The 26,843-nt window shown below is 38.0% G+C and overlaps 1 protein-coding gene across 11 annotated transcripts in view; it reads right to left on the bottom strand.

Annotated features, from left to right (window-relative positions):
- brd4 (bromodomain containing 4) overlaps window positions 1–26,843 on the bottom strand; it is a 164,712-nt gene that overhangs the window by 67,876 nt on the left and 69,993 nt on the right. For 10 of the 11 annotated variants that reach the window (XR_011354275.1, XM_069927306.1, XM_069927303.1 and 7 more), the window contains 7 exons: window positions 26,552–26,690; window positions 24,358–24,662; window positions 23,166–23,576; window positions 11,496–11,624; window positions 9,454–9,660; window positions 7,366–7,583; window positions 4,462–4,748 (listed from right to left, as the gene is read on the bottom strand). Coding sequence is in view for 10 of the 11 variants with exons in the window: in XM_069927306.1 (XP_069783407.1) it covers window positions 4,462–4,748; window positions 7,366–7,583; window positions 9,454–9,660; window positions 11,496–11,624; window positions 23,166–23,576; window positions 24,358–24,662; window positions 26,552–26,690 (1,696 nt within the window). In the remaining variant the exon portion in view is untranslated. The remainder of the gene's footprint in view (window positions 1–4,461; window positions 4,749–7,365; window positions 7,584–9,453; window positions 9,661–11,495; window positions 11,625–23,165; window positions 23,577–24,357; window positions 24,663–26,551; window positions 26,691–26,843) is intronic. The other variant, XM_069927310.1, reaches the window with a different exon arrangement.

The following is a 26,843-nucleotide window of genomic DNA, read 5'->3' as shown; positions in this document are numbered from 1 at the left end:
CCAGGTGGGGTCTCACCAAGGCCCTGTACAGCTGCAGTAAGGTATCCTTGTTCCTATACTCAAACCCTCTTGATATGAAGGCCAACATACCATTTGCCATTTTAACCGCCTGCTGTACCTGCATGCTCGCCTTCAGAGACTGGTGTACAAGTACCCCTAGGTCTCTCTGCACTTCCCCATCTTCTTAATCTACTGCCATTCAAGTAGTAATCTGATACCATCACATCTTTCTGCTTGCATGTGTAAATGTGTTCAATCTTAACTGTTTATAGACCAATTGAGGGGAAAACACCAACCTGAGATCTGAAACAAATCTAGACCACATATGCATACCGTGTAAATTACCAATAGCAAAAAATATGAAGATAGTTTTCACACAGTCTCAAAATCACCGTCACAGAAACCAAATTATGAAGCCACAGGTCAAAGTTACTCCATGTTCCTTGTGGGCAGTACATTGTAATGTACAGTGGAATGCAGCTGCCAAGTGGAATATAGAAAAATTATGCTATCAAAATCAGAGCTAGCAAGTTTTAAAGGACTGAAACAGAATAACTTTCCAGATCCAATTCTTTGAAGTCAAAAATTATTAAACTGTCATTCAATAACAGAAGGAGTTCATGGTATGTGTTTTACCGGGGAGGAAAGGTTGAAAAGAATATTGTTGATTTTGTTTAAATCCAAGATCACTAAAAGCAGCTGATTTCGACAAACCTAACCTTAAGATGTAGAACTAATAAAATAGTTGTGTTCACCCAATCCTAGACCATTCCCATAATTCAGCCGACAAAAACCAAGAGTACATTTCTTACTATATCTATGGTTAGCATTGCTATAGACTTCCTAATGCTGTAAGTTGACACCTCCCATGGTTTTCCTGGTGGATCTGGCCAAGAACTAAACCAACCAATTCAACTACACCTCAATTGGGCAAGGGTTGGCCTTCTGAAAGATTTGCTCTCATGGACATGTGGTGCACCGTATACATGAAATGTATATTGATAGATTATGTGTGAAAACCAGAATATTGAAGAAAAATTCAAAAGATTAGGCAAATTGCAAATATTTTGCTAACAAAATGTTCAATCTTGGCATCAGGTTTGACTTTGAGACGAATTCCTGACCAAGTCTGGTTACTAACACTTCTGAGTTATATTAGTGGGATACAAAAGCAGGCCACTCAATTCCCTACAGAGAAGGAAGAAAAAAATTCTGTACTAAAAGCTGCCATTTAGCAAACACCAAATAAAATAAATTGGCTGTTTAAAATGTCTATATCTTAACTTTTTAGCCAAGTGTGCACAGAATATTTCAAAAGTAATCAAAAAATAAAAATATATTGAAACGTGGCTTGCAAAGCAAATAGATTTAAAGTTTACAGGCATTATTCTCACATCAGTGACTTCAACAGACTCCAATGCAATTTTGGACCAATAAATTTAACCTGAACAAACTGTTTCAAGAATTTAAGGTACAATATAGAGCAAAAGAGTGACTGGTACACCATTGAACCCTGCTAATAGTTTTCCTGCAGAGCCACTTTCTGGACCAGAGAGGAAGAATCCAACTTAAGCTTGCAAAGTATATTTTTTTTACTTTACGAAACACACAGATCCTAAAACACCAGTAAAATACTGCAAAAAAACCTCAACCTCAGAAGCCAAACATAAAACTTCATAAAAATAATTCAACAGAATAGGTTACAGCTGTGCGGTTTATGAAAATTGGTTGAAGTCCAATTTTGTGTTGAGTCTATTCTGCAAAAAAAAAAAACAGCATATTCTCTCCTTTCGTGGTAAATGACATCGATTGCCAACTTTTTAATTTGTGCCGTTATTCCAGATCCCCAATTAAATACACAACAAAACAACACAACACTGATAAATAATGAGAGCATACAAATTAACTATTCCTGCATTGCGTTTTGACCCCTTCCACTCTATTTCACCTTGTGTTTAATTTTCAATCCCTGGAAAATCCAAAAGGGATTGTTGGAAAACAACAGGCAATGATATTGGATTAATTTAATGTCTTAATGGGTCTACTTTTTCAGCATACAGTAAAACCCGCAATTGGGAAAAAATCATGGAAAATAAGTAGATAAAAAATATGGAAGTTTAAAATTGGTGCACCTCTCCGTTAGTACGCCAATCCATGCAACACTCGATCAAAAAGTTCACTTATCCCACATCCACCAATTTCCATAGGTGCCAAATTCCAAGGGGTTTCAATGCATTTAATTAAAACTTTTTCCCACAAATTTAAGAGACTGGTCCCAGTACCTTTCCTGTCCTTTTGAAATAAATCTTTTCTGAATTGTTTTATCAGTGTCAGTGTCGCCTCCAATATAGATTCAGAACTTCTACAGATGAGGATTGGTACCAAAGAAGATCTGGTATCTCTTTTCATTTCTTCTTACAATGACCATTATTTACACAATTAATAACATATTCATTTTTGCATCCTTAATTCTACGACATTCTGGGAACCCGAACTATCCTAGTCTCATTCTGCACATGCACCATTCCATGTAGTGCAACTATCCAAGAGGAAACAATCCAGATATTCCTCTTCCTCCCTCAAGGTGCTTCACCTTTGCCCATCATTGACATTAATTTAAAATACAACTTTGGCCATGGACATCATGTTAATTAGCAGAAAGGACCTACAGAGAAGATGAGGAAAAAAAATTCACCCAAAAAAATAGAGATCTGGAAATCACTGCTTGACCCAAGGTGGTGGTGGGGGGAGGGGGGGGGGAAGAGTATATTCAATGTGACCTCCTCTACGTCAGTGAGGCTAAACACTGGGTAATTGCTTTGTTGAACACATGCACTTCAGTCTAGGTCCAGGCGAGAACTCCCAGCTGCCAATCCCCTTTACCATTCCCACAGAGACACATCTGTCCCTAACATCATCCATTGCCGGGGGGGGGGGAAATAAATATACCCTTGAGGAAGAACGCATAACATTCCTCCTGAACAGACTTACAACCAACGTGAATATTGATTTTTCCGTTGATAGGTAACGGCCTCCTCGATCTGGTTCCATATTGCCTACTCCAGTTATTATTTTTCTTTGTAATATTACCCTGAAGCCCCCTGCCTCTCCACACCTCTTACCTCCTACCTTCTGTCCAAGACACTCTCACTCTTAGCCCATCCACAGCTACTTCCCTCTCCTTTCCTCCCCCTCCCCCCCCCCCTTTATATATTTGATATCACCTCTTCCAACTTTTGTCTCATTAGTCTGGATCTGAAACATTAACCAACTATTTCTATATGTGGATGCGACCTTCTGCCAACGAGTCAAAATATCATATTGCCAGCTTTTTCCTGTGCTGTTTTAAATGCTCTCTTGACTTGTTTCCAGAAAGTAGTGTGGGAACCAATGCAAAAAAAAATGTCAGATGCTGACTTCGTCAATACTACAACATTCAACAAATTCTTGGCTGCAATTCACTATGTCTTGCCAACAGAAATTAGGAAATATTAGTGTGAACAAAAATGTATTTATTTAGGCTGAAATGTCAGGCTGACACTTGAATGGGGAAAAGTCATCCTGCATTCCCGTTTACGCTTTCCATCAAAGCCAAGTCTAGAAAAACGTGGTCATAAGACCAAAGGAAGAAAAAAAAAATGCTGGTCTGCAATTCCCACAGCTCAAGGGCTGCCTTGTTATAGAATAATGATCATTCTGGCAAGAAACAATGGTGCAAAAATTTTGGAAGTTTTAGAGTTTAAAATGTTTCAAAATGTATGCAATTCTGATTCCTATATTAAATAGTAAAAAGGTAATCTCATTAGGAGTGCAGTATACTTTTTTTTTTAAGACGTGCCAAGATGAAATTCTAAAGAAATTCAATTGATCTATTATTTACAAGGTAATAGAAGTTGAATTCAAAGTGTTAGAGCAAGGGACTGAAATTTTAAGACAGACCATTGCAATAATTATTGCAACTCTTGTGCTCCCATTTAAGATGGCACGCATCTTAAACTTGGCTCAACATTAGCCACTTCAATCTCAAGTGAGCAAAAAGAGAATTTAGTTTTTCACCCAGGTACATCTCCACAGATGTTTTATTTTAAAATTCCAGCTTTTCATGGCTAATTTTGATCTAAAATGACATTTGCTTCAACAAATCACGTCCCTGGCAATGATAGAGTGCATTGATGCTTTGCAGAGCATGCAGCAATGTAGTTGAGGACCCAATTTAGAAAAACAGTCACCCCCATGTCGGTCATGAACAGAACAGAACAGCCGGTTTTCAGAGGTAATTGAAGGATGAGCCTAGAGAAGTTGAACAAAAGCTCTCTTCTGACCATATATCGCATGGATTGTGACAATGGAGAATAATTTTAGTAGAAAGGCTTCTGTAAAATTGCACACAAAAATCATGTGAAATTGATCTAAAAATTTAGCTTTCTATCATCTTTTATATTAAAAGGATAAAAATCTCACCTTGAGGTTTCCTCGCCTTTTTCCGTAAACAGGATGTAACATATCGTTCTAGCTCTCGCAACGTAGAGGGTTTTAATGTTTCAAAGTCTATTTCAATCTCATCAGGGTTTGAGTTTCTCAGCGAGGGTTCACGAGACTGAATGATGTGAACTACTCTCCCCAATTTATCACCAGGTAGTTTGTTTATATCCAAACTCAGCTGTCTTTTCTCCTCGTAGGTCATTGGTTTGCATTTATCTTCCTCTTCAGAGTCGTACGTAGCTCCAGGTTTATTGTTCTTCATGTTCCTGATGGGTGATGGGAATTTTAAAAAAACATTAAATAATGCCACATTGACATGCTTCAGTAAACTCAATATTTAAGAGGAAGGCATTGCTATACTTGGAGAATTAAGTTATACCTATGACTTTATCAAAACCATTAGAAACTATTTAATATTTTGAGAAGTAGCTTGAGAAAATGTACAATTTCACTTCATTTTCATTTCATGTGACAGTCAAAATCAAATGGCACAGAAAATGGCCCCACAGCCCACCCAGCTATATTCACCTTTGCCCAAATACTGTAAAACTGTATCCAGCACCTATAGGGAATTAGTGGATGCTGGATGAGTATATTCTCCAGATGCTTGAGATGTTACATGACTGGCAAATTAACAGCAAGGCATACCAATTTTAAACGAATACTTCATCGATTTACTTTCCTCATTTTTTTGCCAGTTGCTAGAATTCCAGATTACAGGGGTTTCACTGCCTATCCATTTACCTGTATTTTTTTTCCTTGCCAAGACAAGGAATCTATTAAATATCTCTTAAAAGAGATTGAATCCAATCAAACCAACAGTGCACCAAGCATCAACCACTTAAACTCTTTCCTATGAGATCCCCTTAAAAGTCCACCTTCTTACTTTAAACCCCCTTTTGATACCCTTGCCATAGGCAAAATATCAATCTTATCTTTTCTCATAATTTTAGATGCTTTCATTAGGTTAAACATCAGCTTTGGCTTGAAGGAAAGCGAACTTGCCCTGTCCAACCCTTCCTCAACGATCCAGGCAACATTCTGGTAGACCTCTCCAGTGAAATTACATCCTGCTTATAGAATTTCTACTTTTACCATCAATAAATTAAAGATTTAGGAGAAATATAGATTTCACCCTAAATTAACCATATTTTTAAGGCTCCTTATCCCTCCCCACAAACACAATGAGATTGAGAATTCCAAACCATTCAGTTTAAAGTCACCCTCTCATCATATGACTGGCTAGTTGTGAAATACCACTGTATCTTCTAACAATCAAGGAACCAAACATTGTTGCGATAAAGGGAGTACACATCAACTTGACCTCAATGCTAATGTTTCAATGAAGTGAAAAGCTTCAACATTAATCTCTTGATTCAGACACTATTTGGATAAGAGTCAAAACAATCCAAAGTATTATCATACTACTTGAAAAATGGGTAATTACTGTTCACGTAAACAGAGCGTAAAAGAAACACGTTCCTTTTAATTCATGCAGGTGAGCATAGCTTGCAGGAATGTATTCGCTTTCCCCCAGACAGTGGCAAACATTAATGGAAGCCACTGTGGTCTATGCCATACAAAGTACTCCAACAATACTATTACGCAGGAACTTCACATCAGTGACACAGAGAATGAAGGAGCAGTCTTATGTTTCCAAACCTCAATGGTATGCAAATTAGAAGGGAACCTGAATGTGAAGGTATCATCATTTACCTGGTGGCTTTGTTCTATGAGGCAGTAAAGATGATGTATTTGGAAAATACTGTATATACTCTTGCAATCAAATTTTTGGACCAATTTTTGGGGTCAAATTTTGCGGGGGGAGGGCCGACTTTTGCACGACTCATACTTTTGACCTCGGTAAGTATCCTGCGTCATTCAAGGAGTTGGGAGATCGGATGGTGGTAAAAAGCAGTCAGGGCCTGGGGAGAATTTGACGCCAGTAATTTTCACAAATTTTCTACTCTGTTGGCAGTGTAAAAAATGTCAAGATGTTTTCCACCTGGACTTCCACACATTTTTATGGAGTGGCAGCAGGTCTAAATTGACTGCAAGCACTCTGTAAAAATGGGCTCCTAGCCCTGGCTGCCAGTGTTTTCCTGCCCCCAAATCCAGACGTGGCAGCAGGGGAGGCGTGCTGTTGAGCCCAGAGTTTACCTGAGTGCCACACCAGCTTATGGCGAGAAGCAGGCGGCAACAGCGGGAGCAATGGCTGATTTCCTTACCCATAATCTCCCACGCAGCTGGAACCGCTCTGCCAGTTCCAGCTGCGTCGGTCAGTGTTCATGGATGAGGAAGACGGTCATTGCTGCCGCATTGAGCCAGCCACTGCCTGCTTCTCTCCCTCCGACAGGCCCTCTCCGATAATGGTAAGGCAGGGTGACAACCGACTCCCACCTCAAACGTCCAATCTCTGAAAACACCACAACTGCAGTGTAAACACCCGATTTTTTGAGGATATTTCTTCTTCTTTATTTTAGCTGAAAATATTCATCCCATCACTAAGTTTTCAAACAAATATTGCATTAACACCTGTGTGAATGAGAGCTTAAAATTTCAGGAAACTGAAGCAAGACACAGGAAAACTAACAGGGCTGACAACATTCAGAGTTAAACAAAAAAAGACCGCAGATACTGCTATTGAGGTTCAATATTACAAAAGTACTGGAGAATTCCTAGACAAGTGACACAGCATTCTTTATGTAGCAAAGATATGTAACCAATGTTTCAGGCCTGAGCCCTTCGACAAGCTAATTTTGTTAACTTAGTTATATATCTTTGCTACATAAAGAACCCCGCATGATTTGCTGATGAGTTTCTCCAGCACTTGTGTATCAACAAATTTAACCAACATTTAAAAACTTTTGCAGGCCTATTTACCTGGTATTTGCATTGTTCTTCTTTGATTTTTTTGGCTGTTGCTCCTTAACTTTGCTTTTCTTCTTTTCTTCCGCATCATCTTTCTTTTTATGTCTTTCCTTTTCTTTGTCCTTTTCCTTCTCTTTCTTTTTCTCCTCTTTCTTATCTTTCTCCTTCTTCTTTGGTTTTGACAGTTGTGGTTGGGAAAGGGCAGCCAGCTGCTCATGTACCGCTTTCAACTGTTCAAAAAGTGCTCAAATTTAATGGCAAATAAAACAAATTTGGAACACAAACATTCTACATGCATTCGTCTAAAGCAGTTCTTTATATTAATTATTTGATGGATGCATATTCACACAAAATGCAGATTGAAAAGACACTCACTTTATTAAATGTTAGGTACTTAATAGATTTTTTTTAAAAAACTTTATTTAAAGATTTTATCACATGAATAAAACAAAAAAAAATACATTTAAAGAAAAATAAAAATAAAATAATTATTACAACACAGCATTAACGACCTAACTTAAGTCAGTCTAACCCTCTCCCCCATATATACGGCCACTAAAAAAATATATAAAAAACCCCACCCTTCACCCCCAAAATAAAGAGTGAAGAATTAATAAAGTTAGTAATATATATAAAAAAAACACTCACAAACAAAAAAATAACAAGTAAAAATACTAATTTAAAAAAGTTATAAAATCTAAAATATCACACATAAAACATATTTAAATCAAACTTAATTGCATGTACTTAACAAATGGAGTCCACTTCAGCTTATAAAAAGACATCTTATCTTGAATTGAAAAAGATATCTTTTCCATAATTAAACAAGACTTCATCTCTAAATACCACCTATCTAAGGTTAGTATATTTCTATCTTTCCAAGTAAGGGCTATACATTTCTTGAAATCTGATAATCTGATAATCCTTTAAGCCTAAGTCAATTAATGGTTGCATATTCCCTAATAAAAATATATCAGGATCTAATACAACATTGATATTATAGAAACTATTATAGATTGAATACCTTTCCAAAACTTTGCAATCGATCACAAAACCAAACTGTATGTAAAAAAGTATTGGCCGTCTGATCACAACGAAAACAACAATCTACCTTTTACTAAGACCAAACTTTTTTAATTTCTCTGGTGTTAAATATAATTGATGTATAAAATTATAATTAATCATCGCTAATCTAGCATTAATCAATTTCCGAATACTATTCTGACAAATTTCCATCCAGGCTTCTTCAGTTATTATAGAACCTAAATCTTTTTCCCATTTCAACTTAATAGATTTGACGTAATGTTCACAATTATACAGAATCATAGGATAGCTAAACACAGGAGGCAGTCATTTGCTCAATGGATTCCATATTGGTTTTTTGCAAACTGATCAGCTAGTCCCATGTGCTCCATAGCCATGAAAATTGTTGAGATATTTTCAATTCTACAAATAAATTTTCCTCTTTTACTACGGTAAAATGCAGACCAGATCATAATCGCACTGGGTTTTTAAAAAATCTTCATTTGCATGTGCAGTCTGACTTCAACAAAAAAAAAGCACCGTAGGACTGCTCCAGTTGTAACCAGCCCTGATGAACATCAACAGGTCTGATCTCCCTCGTGAAAGGAAAGAGTTGCAATAGATGGAATTTAGTAGAGATGGCAGGGTTGATTCTTCTGGAGGATTTGCCCACTGAAAATAAATACCGACCCCAAGTTGTTTCTAGTTTCAGGGAACAAGAGGATTTCATGAAGCATGCAAACATCTTAAAGGGGTAGTGTTTAGAGTTGGTTTCTCCTAAGTTGGGTGATGGAAGTGGGTGGGTGGGGGTTTGATTTTTTTTTAAATAAATGCCTTCTTGGGACATGGGCTTCAAAGGATGAACCACCATTCAACACTGAAACGATGATGGACAAAGGGGAAGTGCAAGTGACCTCAGTGACCAATCAATGAAAGGAAGAATTCAGATGCAGCAAATGATATGCTAGCCTTCGGCTATAACGGACCTTCACGAGGCCGCCTGTGGTGCATTGGGCACAGTTTCCATGTTATTTGAAGAAACGTGCTCTTGCGAGAGAAATGTTTCAAAGTCGTTACCTGTTCCTGAAGTTCAGCAAGCCTCTGTGCCCGTTCTTCTTCAGAATCGTCCGTGCTGCTGTCACTGTCAGAGGAGCTGTCACTGCTACTATCGCTCGAGGAGGAGGACGAGACCTGGTTGGTTGGAGGTGGCACAGGAGGAGGAGATGGAACAACTGGTTCAACAGGCTCATCTGGCATTTTTGCAAAACGCATCTCAAAAACATCCTAGAAAGAAAAACCAAACCAAAACAATGAAATCCAACTTCCACCCAAATTGATTTTTGTCTGCAATGCACCCAGAGATGCAGCTTTTGATCACACATGTTAAAATCATTGTTGCAGTTCTTTTGTGAGAGCGATATTTTAAACTCATAACTGATTCATCAGGGGACTTGCTACTAATGACAGATCTGCTCAGGTATAAAGTTAAAACACAATCATGGCCCAAACTGACGAGATCTAACCGGACGGAATCCAACACAAGCCTGAACTCCAATGAACTTCCTTTGTTACCAATTGTCCATCCAGTGGAAATAATAGTTCACTTTTGACCCTCTCAAAACCAATAAAAGCAATGTTCAATCTTCTGTTTCAATGATCTCATGGCAAAGAAAAACTGACGTGCTTTCTAGAGGAAGACAATTAACCTTTTCACTGCTCTAAAACTATGGGCACAGCATTTTAATTGCACACAAACCATTGGCACTAAGTAATTCAACAATGGTTTGCTTTTATTTTAAGTCACTCTCTTAAAAAAGGAAATTTGCAACATGCCACCTTCCACCTCCTCAGGGTATCCCTTAGCAGTTTACAACCAAGTTGGTTAGCAGATTTGCATAGCATTGTGAATGATCACCAAAATTAGTTTTAATGGCATTGAGAAATAAATAATTAGGAGGTCTCTTTCTCTTCAGATAGTGCCACAGGGTCAATTGTGTACAATTGATGGGAAAGAAATTAACTTTAAAATCAGAGTGTTGCTGCCACTTAGAACAGTACTTGGTCATTGATATAATCAATTGGATTAGGTGCTTTCATTTTTAGAACATGGCCTGAATCTTAAGAACCTCTTGATTCACAGACAAAAAAGTGATAATTGAGCTGACTGCAATCTGACATATGTACTTTGACCTTTTCTAATTCATTCCTTATTTTAAAGGTTGTTTGTTACATTCTTGATGTCCAGTCTTACATTTTTATTGCCCTCATCAATGTACTAAGGCCGAAGATGTCGATATCAATTTACAACACAGATGGAAATACAGTACAATTCCGAATAACCGAAATCTGATTCTCCAAAATTCTCATTTATCCAAAAAATTTTTTAAATTTCAGATAAATGAGGATATCCAAAACAAATCAGAAATCCTCATTTATCCAAAATTTATTTGGAACCGAAATGACCTCACTTGACATGAAATTAGAATGAGAATTGTCCTTGTTTCAGGTATCTCCCTCCCCTCTCTCTCTTTGCATTTCTTCTTTACCTATCCCCATTGACTTTTCTCTCCAACCCTTCCTCTCAAACTGGATGCCAATGTCTCCCAAGCAAGCGATCGGAAGAATCCTTTGTCCCAGCGTCATCAAGAAGTGGGCTCCTGGCAGTGGCGGGCACCTCAGTGGGGAGGTGTCAGTGATCAGCAGAGGCCAGCGTTATTTTATGGTAAGAATGAAACATTATTTTAATGCTTAAAAAGCCTTCCCTTGCTGTTTAAACACTGTTACATGTGATTTGCTGGGATGTTTTATAAAAAATGACCAGTTATCCGAAAAAATGTTTATCTGACATAGGCTAAGTCATGGCCATTTCGAATAATCGGAGTTGTTCTGTATTTTCATTTTCAGGAATTACTTAAGCCTACTCTAATACATTCCTTCCTATAAATAACAATTCAACTTAATAGCTTAAGTACAATTTAGTACAACTCCACCTTCCCCTACCACTCTGACCTAAACCGAATGCATACATTTCTCATAAAGTCAAGAGATTAATCAGAAGCATCGACAGTTCAATGGACTGAACATTCATTGCAGTACTTTCCTCAGACCCAAATACAAACCTGCAATTTTCTTGCCATTGCCACCACTTCGTGATCAGGAGGATTATATTTGTAACAATTGGAGAACATCAACCGTACATCTGCTGCAAATTCTTGAGCGTCCCCATATTGTCGGTTGTCCATTTTTGACTAAGAGCAAAAAAAAATCAAGACATTGGTTACAACTTGCAAGCCTCTTGTCTCTCTAAAATTATGAAGCTTCTTAAAATTCCTTGTATATTAACATTACTGGAATTAATTTAAATCAAAAAAGCCAGGACGGACATTTGCTCCTAGATTGTACAAAGAAAGCTACCTTACAAATGTCATACAAGGTATCACACTTCCAGAACCAAGACCTAAATAAGAGCATAACATTAATAAATCTTGTTGAATGAAGATAACACAGCTTCGAACACATTTCAAAAAGGGAATTTAAAAAACATTGAGTGCATTCTTCATTTAGGGTAGCCTCAATTTAAAAAGTAATCGTCAAGCATTTAGTTCAGTAATATTGCAAAATTCACCCACTGCTACATCTTTAAGAGCAGGAACTTCCAAGCAGAAAAATCCTTATTCTCCTCAAAAATGTCCATATCCATGTGCAACGAATCAGGATTTTACTGCTTGAAGTCTCAGGAAAAAAGTATTTAAATCAAGTACACCAATGTTTTCCCCCCCCTTCATCATCTAACAAGACTACCCCAATAACAACCTAGGAATGAACAGCAACCTGGAGTTTCTTTATTTACCATGATCTTTATATCTCCACCTCTTTTACTAAATGTACCAGTATAGGGAACTCAAATTTTAATCGCAGCAATACCGACATGTGGATCACTGATAAGTGCATGCGCTAACAAGATCTGGGCATCATCGGCAAGACCAGCATTTATTGCCCATACCAATTGCTCTTGAAGTTATGATGAGCTGCTTCCTTGAACATCTGAGTACCTCTGATGGAAGTAATTTTTTTGTGCTACTGGGAAGGAAGCAACAATTTGATGCTAATTAAGAAACGAGATACATTTCTAAGTCAAGAGGGTGTTCAACGTGCGTGGAATCTGTAAGTTGTGATACCAACAAAAAATGAGATAATGTGCCTCAATGACTACCATAACTCTGACATCCATAATATTTCAAAATACTGGTCATGGCCCACCTTAACTTCACCTCCCACTCCCAGACAGAGAACAACAAATTGCCTCCCATACCAATGCCATCCAACTCGTCCTGCATACAAGAACATCTGGATATCAAGAGCACTTGTGTCTAATTCATTTATTGATAACAGTTCTCAACTTTTTGACCTGTAGATAAGCATGATATACAATGCTGGAGAAACTAATCACGTCAGTGTACTTTTTATAGCAAACACTTCGGGCTTGAGCCCATTCGGGTGCTTGCCTACATTTTGCTCATACCTTGAGGGGCTTGAGCCTGAAATGTTGGTTATGTATCTTTATTTTTGCTAATATAAAGTGCACTGTCTGACCTGCTGGGTTTCTCCAGCGTTGTGCTTTTACTTCAATCATGGCGTCTACAGGCTTTTGTGTTTTACTCGAGCATAATGAAAATCTGGAACCAGTGCCCCACAAGGCTGTCGACTCAGAGGTAAAACACAGAAATGTTGGTGATGTATCTTTACCTTTGCTACATAAAGGCACTGTTTGCCCTGCTGAGTTTCTCCAGCATTTGTGTGCTTTTTTTCAGCCTGCATACTCAGCACATTTCTACAGTTGATTTCCCAAACATGTATTTACTTCTGGAATTTAGTCATTGGAAAGATGAACAATGAATGAAGGAGCCACAGACCTCAAACTGGCTGACAGTGAATAAATTGCGAGTGTTGCTTCCAAGACTTCACTGCAAGTGAAGTTGGACTGCAAGTGGCTGGATTCAATTTGTGTTGCTTGTGGAACAAATTATTCTTGGGCAATTTTGCACATTGTTAGGGTAGATGCTAGTGGAACGACATTGAAGTTGACTGGTGAGCTTAGTTCAGGAGAACAGTAATCTTCAGTACGACGGCCAGTTGGATTGTCTTTGGTCTCAGCCACGGAGGGAATCGAAGACTGGCTTCTATGGTGGTATGAATTCAATTAAACAGTGATGGATGATCAACTTAGCATCTCTGAAGAATAGGGATGTACTTGGAACCACCCCCTGCTAACTGTTGAATTTCCCACAACACACAACCAGATGTACAGCTATTTTAATGTTGTAACCTAATCCTGTTAGCATGCCATTTTCATGTATGCCTCTTTTATTGAACTATGCCAATATTATACAGATTCCAGCTGTTAATCATTTTACCACATTTTTGCTATGCCTGTTCCTCATTTTTTAAATTACTTTATCTTGTTTTGGCCTCCATGTTGGTTTGACTTTTCCTCCCACTTAAATTCAACATCTGATGATGATTCGTTCTTCAATGTTAGATCATTGGTGCAATGTAGGGAACATGTCCAAACAAATTCCATGAATTGAATGTTAAACCAGCACCACTCAAATAGAAGTTCTCAGCAGAACAAATGTGGCTTTTCTAAATCTATCTTCCTCATTGTGGACAGTTTTCTATTAGCAACTATTTCTGATACAAGTTAAAAGGTTCCTTGAATGGTTATGTAATAATATGTTAAATGCAATATACATGATACACTTCAACTATCGTCTGCCATAAGGCAAACAAAGAGTTGCAAATGAGCATTGTCTGGCACCATTAAAGGGAAAAGAGAAGCAAAAGGTGTAGAAAATTGGAGTCATGTTGCATGGAACACGCCCTTCGGCCCAACTTGTCCAAGCCAAACAAATTGGCCTTTGCACTGGACCCATTTGCTTGCATTTGGTCCATATCATTCAAACTCTCTTCTATTCATACATTTATCCAAATATCTTGAGTAATTGAATATACAACTGTGAATTAATCTAAAAATTTAACAGTAGAAGACTGAAAATTCACAATGCTTGGGGATTGGGTCGGCCCAAATTTTAGGATTTTACAGATTCTCAGGCAGTACTTTTAAATTTCAAATTTAAGGAGGAATAAAAGAGATTAACAGGTCAATTTTGATAGTTTATTCATTTATCATTAATTTATCAATACAAGCAGCTTTAAAGAAAAATTAAGTCAACAAGCATGGTCACTTGTTGCCATTATGTACCTGTGGAGCTTACACGATTGTGCATGTTCACACACCCCACCCCCACTAAAATTTAAAAGTTTGAGAGTTTTGGAAATGTCCAGATTCTCAGATGATTCAAATTTCTGGCATCTGGATTTTGGACTTCCTCTAAGCTGAATGGTAAGCAGATTCCTGAAATAGTGGCACTATTGCTGGCCAAGAAAAGGAAATAACATCAGGTTTATTACAATCACTCAAACTAACAGTTATTCTGCAAAGAATGTTTTAACATATCCATAAAATGGTTTGAAAATGGACTCTTTGGTGCAAATGAACCAGAAACACCCAACAATGTTGTTTTAGCTTTTGTAGAATTGATACTTTAATATCACGTGAATTTTTACTTAATTTTTCTATTAACCTGGGTTGAATGTAACAGCAAATGATATCTTGGAATCTATCATTTCCAGCTCGTGGCTAGGGGCTTCAAAATATGGCATGGTATACCATGTTATGCCCTAAAAGGGCATGCTGAGATTGGCAACCACCTCTTAAAGAAGACCTGAACTAGGAATACAACAAAAAAAGGTTTGCACTGTATTGCTTCATCAACAAAAATTCAGTTCGTGACATTTTCTACCTTTGTTTTACCTTTGAAATCCCCACATCCTTGCATTATTTGTACCTAATTTTCTTCTTTTAAGATTATGCTGCTTTTCAAAACTGTTCAATTACCAGTAATACTTATCCATGACTTTTCCAGGTTCAAATAACGAGCTGATATTTACCCAATTCAAAATTCACCCAAGCATTAAAAATTATTTTCAGCTTTATTGCACAAGAAAACTGGGTGACAGTGGTCATGGAAATAGGGGAGCATGTGACCAGCAAGAAATTCTATTATTAGATTTAAAATTTTACTGCCTCAATTCTTCTCTCCCTTGTGATATCATCCTTTATTTAACATGGACACAACTGAAAAATATCAGTACAATGGAAAACAAAATGATGAGGGTCCAGGAGAAAATATTGTCAAAACAAAAGCACTGAGCATACACATGTGCTTCCAAAAGGGGCTTCCCCGTTCTTAAAACAACCTGCAAGACCAACACAGGAAATGTTCTTAAGTTTTAATGCAAGGGGATAAACTAGTTCTCTCACACAAATAAAATCATCTGCTCGTGACAACCACATCTACACTAATGATACATCTGTAACATTGTCATTTTATAGTTGCTTATGGATTTGCAAGTACAGTACGTTTTCAATTATCCAAAAAGCAGTTTACTGACAATCTGCTATCTGAACTTTCTCCCCCCTCAACAGCAACATGACATCACAAATTGGAAAGAAAATTTCACCCACCGAGCTCGAGTGGGGCTCTGACGCTCTGTTGGCGCCAATTTGCTAACAACACAGCTCAGAACCAGCCGGAAAGACAGACGAGGAACAGCTGGATGCTGGCTAAGAGAAGCAGGCTGGTATCTCCAGTAATCAGCGAGCCTCTGGAGGAAGTCAGCAAATCAGGCAGTACATGGGAAGATTGTCCTCATATCAGGTAACTCCCTCCCCTCTCTTTCCATTTCTTCTTTACCTTCAACTGTACTTGATTCCAGAATCAGCTTAAGAATGAATCTAATTGAGGGGAATTGGCAGCAGCAGAGTCTGGGGGAAGAGACTAATTTTTTTGACGGTGGCAGTCTTGGGAGGGGGAGAGGTGGGGAGAGTGGTGGCTCAATAACTCATTTGAGAGGGGCATGGCCCACAAATACCCCCCCCCCCCCTTCCAGGATCCTGACTTCACTGTCCAGCATCATCAAGGAGAGCGGCCTCCTGGGCAGGAGTGGGGACCTCGGGCAGGATCGGCAATGGCGATGGGGAGGAGTTAGGGATCAGCAACTGCCAATACAAGTATTCTGTTGATGCTACTAGGCTGCTTAATGCCAAAATGCAGTAATCCAAAGAGCGTCTGGTCAAGAATTTCAGATAATCAGAAACCTACCATAATATTTCATTTCAGGACATCAATTTTAATGGATTTACAAAAGGTCCAATTAGATGTTTAATCACTTACTTTTATGCAACTATTTAAGGATTGCACATAACCGTTGATAATAATTGAGCATACATTTTCAGTGCACACAATAATCTGCTTTGATCTTATAAAATCAAATTCTTCAGAAAAATCTATTCTAACTATATTTCAGTTAGATGATGATTCGCAGTGGATTAAAGTTAAATTACTTAATAGAATGAGAAATGTTAAAAGATTGGCTTATTGAGCACAGGAGCCATGCACTATCTTCTGAAACAGAGAGCAGGCAACCAACCCTCCATAATGCAGCTTCCTTTTTGTTAAAAATGGAACATTAACTGTGGAAGCATGCAGAACTGTTAACAACTCACAACTAGGACTGATTTGAACATTATCCTTTTTTGAAGGAGATCATTAACTTTTCTAATAGATGAGTGATAGTTTCAATTGCCTTGAACCACGTTTTATTTTGGTTCATCACTACTGCAGCCACTCCCAAGCTTTTACACCCCTCCCAAAATGTAATGCTGAGAAATATGCCAGATGACCATCAAAGAACCGACCTGGGTTGTTAGCGCAATGCCTTTACAGCACCAGCGATCAGGACCGGGGTTCGATCCCGCGCTGTCTGTAAGGAGTTTCTACATTCTCCCAGGGGCTCCTGTTTCCTCCCACCGTTCGAAAACGTACCGAAGGTTGTAATTTAATTGTGTAAATTGGGCAGCAAGGACTCATGCGGGTCAAAAATGACCTGTTACTACCCTGTTTGTCTAAATTAAAATAAATTAAAAATTAATTTGATAATTATCCTATGTTTCGAGAAGTCTTGGGTCAAATAGACTTAGAAATTTGCCCTGTCCCCTACAAATTGATATGTACACAAATTCTAGATCAATGTTTCCTAACCCATGCATCACATAACCCAATTTATAAGCTATATTTTTTGCAACTGAAAATAATCAACATCCTAAATAAAGATCAATATACATCAAACATTCTGGTCATTACTGCAAAACTTGGAACAATTTCTTTACAACTCTCTTCCTGCATCATATTTAAAAATATTTTCCCCATACAATTTAAACATTCCTCTTATTCTTTCCTGAATGCACTGCACAATTTTCCAAATGAATAACTGTCCATTTCCATGTTCTATATTCTTAGTTTACCATCTTCTTCACTGTGTGCTACTTTTGTGCTCGGTTTTAATACAAAATTATGCCCCTCTACATCCAAGTATCAGACAACATCCATTCAAATCTTCACAGGTCATTTACGCTGACAGTTTTTTTCTGTATCTTTAATTGAATGATGGTCTCCAAAAACTTGCTCATTTGAATCTAACAAACCCCGGCACCATTCTGCTACTACCACATTTACTCATCAAAACAAATCTTTCCAATGAAGTGACCACCAACCTTTATATTTATCCTTTTCCACTTCTCCACTTTCACAAGGTTTATTGTAGCATACAGTTCAATTTATTGAGAAGGTTCACTAGATTGATGCCTGGGATGAAGGTTTGAAGTAATAAAATTAAGAAAGGCATAGATAGGATAGAGGTAGGCAAGCTGTTCCCATTGGTGTGAGACCAGAACGATGGGACATAGCCTCAAGATTCATGGTAGTAGATTTAGGACGCAGATGCTGCTTTTCCCAGAGGATGATGAGTCTATGGAATTCACTTTCCATTGAAGCAGTGGAGGCAACCTCAGTAAAGCTATTCAAGACAAGGTTGGATAGAATTCTTTTTAAAATTAAAACACAGCTTAAGGGAATGAAGGGATATGGTAGATGGAGATGAGCCCATTATCAGATCAGCCATAATCTCACTGCATGGCAGAGCAAGCTTGATGAGCTGGGTGACCTACTCCAGCTCCTATTTGTTGTTTTTTTTTTAAACTTTATTTATTCGTTCAAAATAAATAAGTTACATATATAACAATAAACAAAGAATGAACCTTATATTTTATATATATATATATATATATATATGAAAAAAAAAGAACCCCCCCTTTCAGCCAACTCTCCTAAGGAGAGCCATAAAGAAAAAAGAAAAAAATAAAGAAAAGTAAAGTATACATATTAAAATCTCGTCAATATAAATCAAAATGTAAATATTCTGAATATAACAACCACCTATTAATAAAAAAACTATAGTTAGCCATGAAACATATGTAATTTTTCCATTATTAAACAATATTTCATATCATTATGCCAAAAGTCTCAAATTTAATCATTTCAGGTAAAATCATATCTCTGCCGAACACGTTTTACCAAAGATCGAACTTGATAAAAATATGCTTACGCTTAATCGGACTGTTTGAACCCCGAACATTAAAAGTAGCAAACTTCAACTTTGACATATCCACTAATATTACTAAAAACAAATATCAATATATAAAGACTCAGATCCACGTAAATAGGCCCTCCAATAGGAGAAAAAGAAACCACAAATTAAAGTCTAAATAAAATGAAAATAATAAAAAAGATAAAAAGAAAAAAAAACCCTAAACAAAAAACTACCAAAAGGTAGTAATCCCTAAATAAAAGTTGGGTGTGGATCACCCACCAGTGGCTGATGACTAGTCGAACATAGAGCAAATCTCTCCCTCCCCAGCCAAACAAAGAATAACAACAAAATATCATAATGACATAAAAAGAAAATAAAAATAAAAAAATTCTTCTATTCATCCAAGAAATTCCAGACTCGGCGACTCCATTTCAAGGAAACGGACTCTTTCCATTCCCATTTCTCTCGTTTCTTCCAATTCCAGAACAACCAGATTTTTCTTTAGGAGACAATGGTGGGCTACGTCTTTGTCCTCTTACATCTGACAACAAGTCAGCAAAACTCATTGCTTCACACTCATTCTCAAAAAACCGAGATTGAAAGTCTCCACAAAACACCTTCAACACTGCCGGATAGCGAAAAGTAGACTTATAACCTTTATGCCACAAAACTTCTCTAACTGGATTAAATCGACGCCGACGCTGAATAACCTCTTGATTCAAATCAGGATAGGAAAAAACTCTACTATTCTGAATCATTAACGGAGCTTGTCGTTGTCTCGCATTTTGCACTGCTAAACGAAGTATCGTTTCTCTGTCCAAATAATTCAAACATCGAATTATCACGGGTCTCGGTGGTTGACCAGGCAGAGGTCTTCTTCTTAAGGCTCTATGAGCTCTTTCCAATACCAGACCTCCAGAGAAAAATTCCTGCCCCAGTATTTGTGGAATCCATTCAGTAAAAAAACGAAGATCTTGTTCTTCCATACCTTCTGGCAAACCAACAATCTTCACATTATTCCTTCTACTTTGACTCTTCAAATAATCTACTTTCCTCTTTAACTCCCTCTCATGTTCTCGCAATTCTTTAACAGATTCTTCCACCTCCAACACTTTTTCTGTATTAGAAGCCACTTGTTGTTGACATTTCAAAAAAGCAGCTTGAAATTGTTTAAAATCCTCACAAGATGCTTCCACGCGTATTTTAACTGTATCCAGTTCCAAACTGAGCCTCTGAGACATTTCATTTAGCATAGGCTGAATGATAAGGCTTAGCTGTTTACATTGTAATTCAGAAAAGCTCAGCCCTGATTTCTCTTGCATAGTGGCAGAACCAGGCAACTGCAGCTCCTCCTGCATCTCAACAACAGGCAGTTTAACAGTTTTACTGCGGGTCTGGACTCCCAGCAACGGCACCCCGACTTCCTCAGGGGGCCGACGCTGTTCTCCCCCTGCAACCCATTGTTGCTTCAAAAACTCACAAAAAAGACCAAAATATTCAGATTGGAGTATATCCTGGGGTATTTCAAGCAATGGAGTCGTCTTCTTGCGTTAAAGTCGGCAGGCTGCCAGAATCAGGATCCACATCGGGGGCACACGCACCTTCCTCTTGAGAACGGGTAATTCCAGCGATGTCCTTCTCCTGGTGAGTAGTAGTCATTTTTTCAGCTCCCACAGGCAATCTCTGTGGTTTAGGCTTGAAAGAAAGCAAACCTGAAGTTGTAGCAGACTGTTTAGGCTCTAAATCTTCAACACTCCGAAAATGTAGTTTCTTCTTTACTTGAGGTTTAATCTTTTTACCATCAATAGCCATAACAATTCTTTGATACTTTAAACCAAGTTTTAAAAAATTTAAACCTGAAAACAAAGAGTTAAAAACGGGTTCTTAAAAGTCTGGCCAGAGAGGTCGAGATTACACGTCTAGACTCTACGCCATCTTGCCACGCCCCCCCCCCCATCCCTATTTGTTATGTTGAGCCTACACTTTTAGGAATTAAAAAGTATGGGTGACGATCTTGACTACATGATTGGGGGAGGTTGCCAAAATTTAAACTGAGAGGATATTTCCCAGAAGTTATATAAAACTCAGCAGCAGTTTCAGGATTAGAGGTCACTCATTTAATATAAAGGAAGAATTTATTTTGATCATCACAAATCTTTGTAATACACTACCCCAGAGAACAGTGGTGGCAGTGTCATTGGTTATCAAAGTACTGTAATAACTTCATAATCTTAACATATGAAGAAAGTGCAATTATTAATAGAGGAGTGAGGCAGGCCATTACATTTCTGAAACAAAGGCTAATCAAGGGAGTCAAAGGCCATAGGGAGAAAGCAAGATCAGACAACCATGATCAGATTCAATGGCAGAGTGGGGTTAAGGGTCCAACTGGGGTGTTCCTGCTCATCTTGTTTTCAGCTGGCACTTTTTAACAATTTTCAAAGTTTAGGGGAGACATGCAAAGTAATTTTTTTTAAAAATACACACACACACAGTTGTAAGTACTGGAAGGCATTGCCAGGGGTGGTGGTGGAGACTAGAATAATAGGGGCATTTAAGAAAGCCTTAGACAAGCACATGGTTGAAAAATCAATAGTTATGAGGTCGAGGGATTTTTTTTGGTAGGTATTTATGGGTTGGTACATCATTGTACCCAAAATGTCGGTACTGTTCTATGATGTTCTATATTCGATGTAACATCTCATTATAATAGGTAAAATGGGATTGCCATTCAATTGCAACTGTAATCTTTAGGGGGTGTTAAATTTTATTCAACATTCCTAGTCTTTTTTGACTCACCACTCGGTGCAATTCCTTTCAGCTTTGCAGTTCATAAATTCACTGGAACCACAATTTATCCAATCTAGATTTCCAAAAGGATTATGATCTCATGGTTAGATTCTAACCCAACATGTTGGTAACGCTTAGAACCAATCAAACTGTCAATCAATTTGCAAATAGAGAATTGGGAGACAGAAGATTTAAATGAGTGCCATATATACAATTGTGTCAATCAGTGACAATGCAGTGTTTTACATACATTGGGGGAAAACATTGAAAATATATAGTTGTGGATTTATCACTTCATAAACAAATAGTTCATGTCAACGAATGATCAATTGTTATAATGAGGAAACAGTACATTTTACAACAAATTGGCTAATGTAAAATCTAAGCAAGCCTCTGGGATAAACCCAGTTGGCAATTCTATAGAGTATTTTTTTAATGGAACAAGAGTTGGCCGCCACCCCCCACCCCCCCACTCCCCAATTGGGTGATATCCCATCTCAGCACCATATTCCAGAACTATCCCATTCTCTCAATTCCTCTAATGCTCAAATGGATTGATCTATTTCACACGACACAAACATTAAGCTTGTACAAATCTCTGTAGTAGGGAATTCCTAAGAAGCATCACCCTCCAAAGGACCTCACAAGTGAAGTTCCTAGCTTTGTAGCTTACAAAAGGAAAAATACACTGGCTATATTCTAAACACAATACTCCTCAAGTTGAGCAAAATCGGCCAAGTTAAAAACAATCCATCAACTGTTTCAGTTGTTCTTCCATCAAAGCTCATCAGCTTCCCCTTATTTTATATTTAGTTTAAAAAGTAAGCTACAGTGCTTTACCATTTTCTCTTCAAGTTAAATTTAAAATTCAACAAGCATCTGACAAAGCCAAAGTTTTAGACAGCAGCAATAAAAGACAGCAGACTTGAGCACCATCATTCAGATCAGGTGTCCTTCTTCATTCACTATGAAAATGTGTAGAATTTACTGAAATTAGCAACATTTTTATTGTTTACTTGTTCTGAAAAAGGACAAATCAATGGGATTACTTTGGTCATCTTTTCCAGAAACAATAGAACATGGTTTAGTTGATTACCAGATGGCCTCAACAGGCTCATTTTTGGTTCTGGATAGGTTTTACAATTTTAAAAAATATATATATATGGGTTGCATTAACTTTTCACTTCAAATAAGCTCTGCATTTATAAAAGTCCCCCCACTCCCCCCACTGACATGAAACCAAAGAGAATTTAGAATTAACCCAATCTCCAGTTTTACCAATGCTTTGATTTAAAGATGACAGCAATATAATCCACGGGTTATTTTAAGCATTGATTAAAGATTCAAAATATTATATACACATCAATATAATCAATATAAATTCAATGGTGCTTGACGATCCAAGATCTAGAATTGCAGCTCAAAGAGATTGTAAAGTATAGGCTTACTTTAATAGAACTGAGATCCATGGGATGTTTTATAATGTCGTGATAATCATGCAGACCCAAGGCTTCTACGTCCACGGGTTTGTAGAAAGGCCAGGCATAGGCTGCATGCTTCTTGGCGAACATTTCTTTAAGAATGCCAGTGCAGTACTTCAACTGTTCAGAAACTTTTCCACTGCCAACCACAACCCCACCACCACCTACAATCCCAACACCTCCATTCCCACCCTTCTCAAGATGTTGCTGTTGAGAGTCCGGAATCTCTTTCTTAGCAGGTTTTGGTGGTCTGCCACCTCTGGAAGGGATCTTTGCGGGTTTGGGTTCAGTCATTAATGGAGACGACTCTCGACTTTTCACTGCAACATTGGTTGTTGGAGTTGTTGTATCAGCTTTCCTTTTCACACCCTTTTTATGCTTAAAAATAAAAGAGAACATTTTAGATTCAAATAATCCAACCCACTAGGCAATATTAAATCATATGCATATGGTTAATGAGGGGAATTTAGCATTCTATTGAACTGTAAAGTAGATGTCACTAGTTCACATTCTTAAATTTTCTCCACAAAATGGAGAATTCCTAGATTTAATACACTCTGAAGAGAATGGTCATTTAACCAATTTCTGATAAATTTGAAGGTAAAACCGAGTAAACAGCTGAAACTCCAACCCTTGGATAGTGACTTAGTGGCTTGTACTGTTGGGACAAGATTTGCCTTAAATATCCTCAAATTTAAATTAGATGTTCCAGTCACCTATTGAACTAGCAAAAGGAATTTGTAAATGAGGTATCTGTAAAAAAAAAAAAACCACACTAAATGCTTTAATCAAAATTGATACCAACCTGTCCAGAAATTGTTTTCTTGCTCTTATCCAACAAATACAAAAAAATTGAATGTAATGATCAATTCACAATTAGTTCATCTTCAATTCCACAAAGTAAATGGTTAGTGCAATGCTATGACAGGGTCAGTGACTCGGGTTCAAATCTGGCACCATCCAAAAGGAGTTTACAAGTTCTCCCTGTGATGTGTGGGCTTCCTTCAGGTGTTTTAGGTTTCTACCCACCCTCCAAAAAGGAACAAAAAAAAAAGGTCCTGGGGTTATTTACATCATTAAATCCTGCATACAGAATCACATTCCAGCTTAAGGAAAAGTTAGCAAAGAGTAAACACGAGTTGAAAAGCTACCAAAATACCTTTAAAGGCTGAGGCGCTGTTGTCATCACAGTCGTTGGCGTGAGTGTTGGCATTGGAGGAGCTGAAGTATGCGGAGAGACCGTTGTTGTTGGTGGCTGGACAATCAGGTCAGGAGTCGCAGGAGGAAATGACTGTGGTGTGGGCGCCGGCACGGATACTGATGGAAGCTGTGGTTGTGATGGTGCAGGCTGAGATGCCTGAGGTGCCCGCTGGGGTGGTGGCTGCTGTGGCTGTGCTGGTGCCGTTACTGGTATTGTTATCTGCGTAACAGTCTGTACAGTTGACACATTGGTTTTAGACTGAACTAAAAAACAAAACAAGTCATAGACATTAAATATTTAAGTGACTCATATTTGCCTCAAAGTAGAATTCATAAACATTCCAACAACAATGTTAAGATTCAGTAAATTGTGTCATAATTCATTTTTCAATGAAGGTGCAAGGGAACAATTTTGACAGGCACAAAAAAGCACAATATTTAATCCTGGTGGGGTTACTAAAGGAAGAAATTGCTCACGTCCAACAATATTGATGTGGGAAACTGGGGGTGGGGGTGCTGGAAACTATGAAATCACACAATCAGTTTTATTTGTATTATATAATCAAATTTCTGCTAACCTGTTATTGAATTTATAGGGAAGTTAGTAACTTTGGTTCCCCATGCACATGATGCATCAATGGACAAAGGAGCTTGGAGAGGCATAATGACAGACAAACATTCACATGACCAGGAGATATCAGAGTTATCCAGTTTTAGTGCAGAATTCAGCAGTTAAAGCTGGCTTCATGCGAGTGTTCTTCCAATCAACTTTGCCTCACTACAGGCCTCCCTTCTTGCTGCTCTCGACTAACCTTAATGTCGATGCCCCCTTCCCAACAACTAATCCTATCTTCCCAACCATTCCCATCAAGACCTCATTTGCCATAGATTTTCTTTTGCAGTGGTGGTACATTAAAGAAAAGGTGTAGTGCACAAATTGCTCGAGAACCTCAGGAGGACACGCAGCATCCATAGGACCCCAGGCAAGTCTCTCCAGAACATGTGTATTGTGCAAACACTAGAATCTGCAGATTTTCTTGCTTAACACCTTTACAGAACAAATGTTGACACACAAATACATAAACTGATGGTCTCATACAAATGAACCCTAAGAAACCAAAAAGGCATAATCAAATATGCACATGCCTAAAAGGAGTACATTTTGTTGTGCATTTTTTGTTGTTACGCCTTTTACAAATTCTGCCGATTACCAAGTTAAATCTCATTACCAGGCTCTGACATCACTGAAATAGGGGTTCAGCCACTGCAGTCATGCCAAAATCAAAAACTTATCTAAACAAATGGCTTTTTCTCTGTCATCTGGGAAAACTCCCTCTCTTCGACATTACTTGCCTGTCATACACTTACATTAGGGTATTCATGATCAATGTGCAGAGAGAAAAAAACCCACCAATTCTATTAATGAAACCAATTGGTGAAAGCAAAAGGTATAAAAATCCACCATACAAAAGCATACATGGAGATAATTTTTAATTAAGTACAAAAATGGTAACCTCATCATTATAAAATATTCCACTGATAAAATATGTGTTTTCTAGGGAAAGATTAGGAAACAGACCAAAGAATACATGGCCACAGTATCGACACCTGTGGTGGAATGACAGTCAAATCCTCATCAATGTGCATAAAATCCAATTTATATTAAATTTTATATACATTTTTAAATTTAGAGATACAGAACAGTACAGGCTATTTTGGCCCATGAGTCTGCACCACCCAATTTACCCACATCCCTGGTGGAGGAAACCGGAGCCTCCTGGGAAAACCCACACAGATACGAGGAGAACATACAAACTCCTTATAGGTAGCATGGGATTTGCACCCTGATCGCTGATGCTGTGAAGGTGTGGCACTCACCACTATCCCAACTGTTTTTTTTTCCAGTTTAATGGTAAAATTCAGGAGGGTTAGTGCGGCACTTTTACCAGGACCTGTGCTCCAACCTGCTATCTGTAAGGAGTGGGTACATTCTCCCCGTGACTATGTGAGTTTCATGCAGGTGCTCTGGTTTCCTTCCACATTCCAAAGGCCTATGGATGAGAAGGTTAATTGGTCATATTGGTGCAATTGGGTGGAGCAGGTTCGTGGGCTGGAACGAAGCTGTATCTTTAAAAGCATTACATTCACCCTACCTGCTTCTTTCCTGCCTCTACCCCGTGATCCTTTGGCAGTCTGTATGGGCACTTCAATCTCTTCCTGTGGCATTTCTGAAATTTTCTGAAGAAATATCTTTTCCAAAGCTTCTGCCATTAAGACTATATCATCCCCTTGCTGTTCAGGAAAATAAAAGCACAGTTGCTATCATTTGCAATGTTGAAAATTCAAAAGCATAATAATAAATAACAAATTCTTAATTGTAAAGAAAAATCAGCTGTTCTAGGGAACTGCTGTTCACAATTTAAATTTCCATCTTGATTTTCTTCA

The sequence above is a fragment of the Narcine bancroftii genome, chromosome 3, assembly GCF_036971445.1.
Source record: "Narcine bancroftii isolate sNarBan1 chromosome 3, sNarBan1.hap1, whole genome shotgun sequence".
In the NCBI taxonomy this organism is placed as follows: domain Eukaryota; kingdom Metazoa; phylum Chordata; class Chondrichthyes; order Torpediniformes; family Narcinidae; genus Narcine; species Narcine bancroftii.
This window is presented reverse-complemented; position numbering and strand designations above follow the sequence as displayed.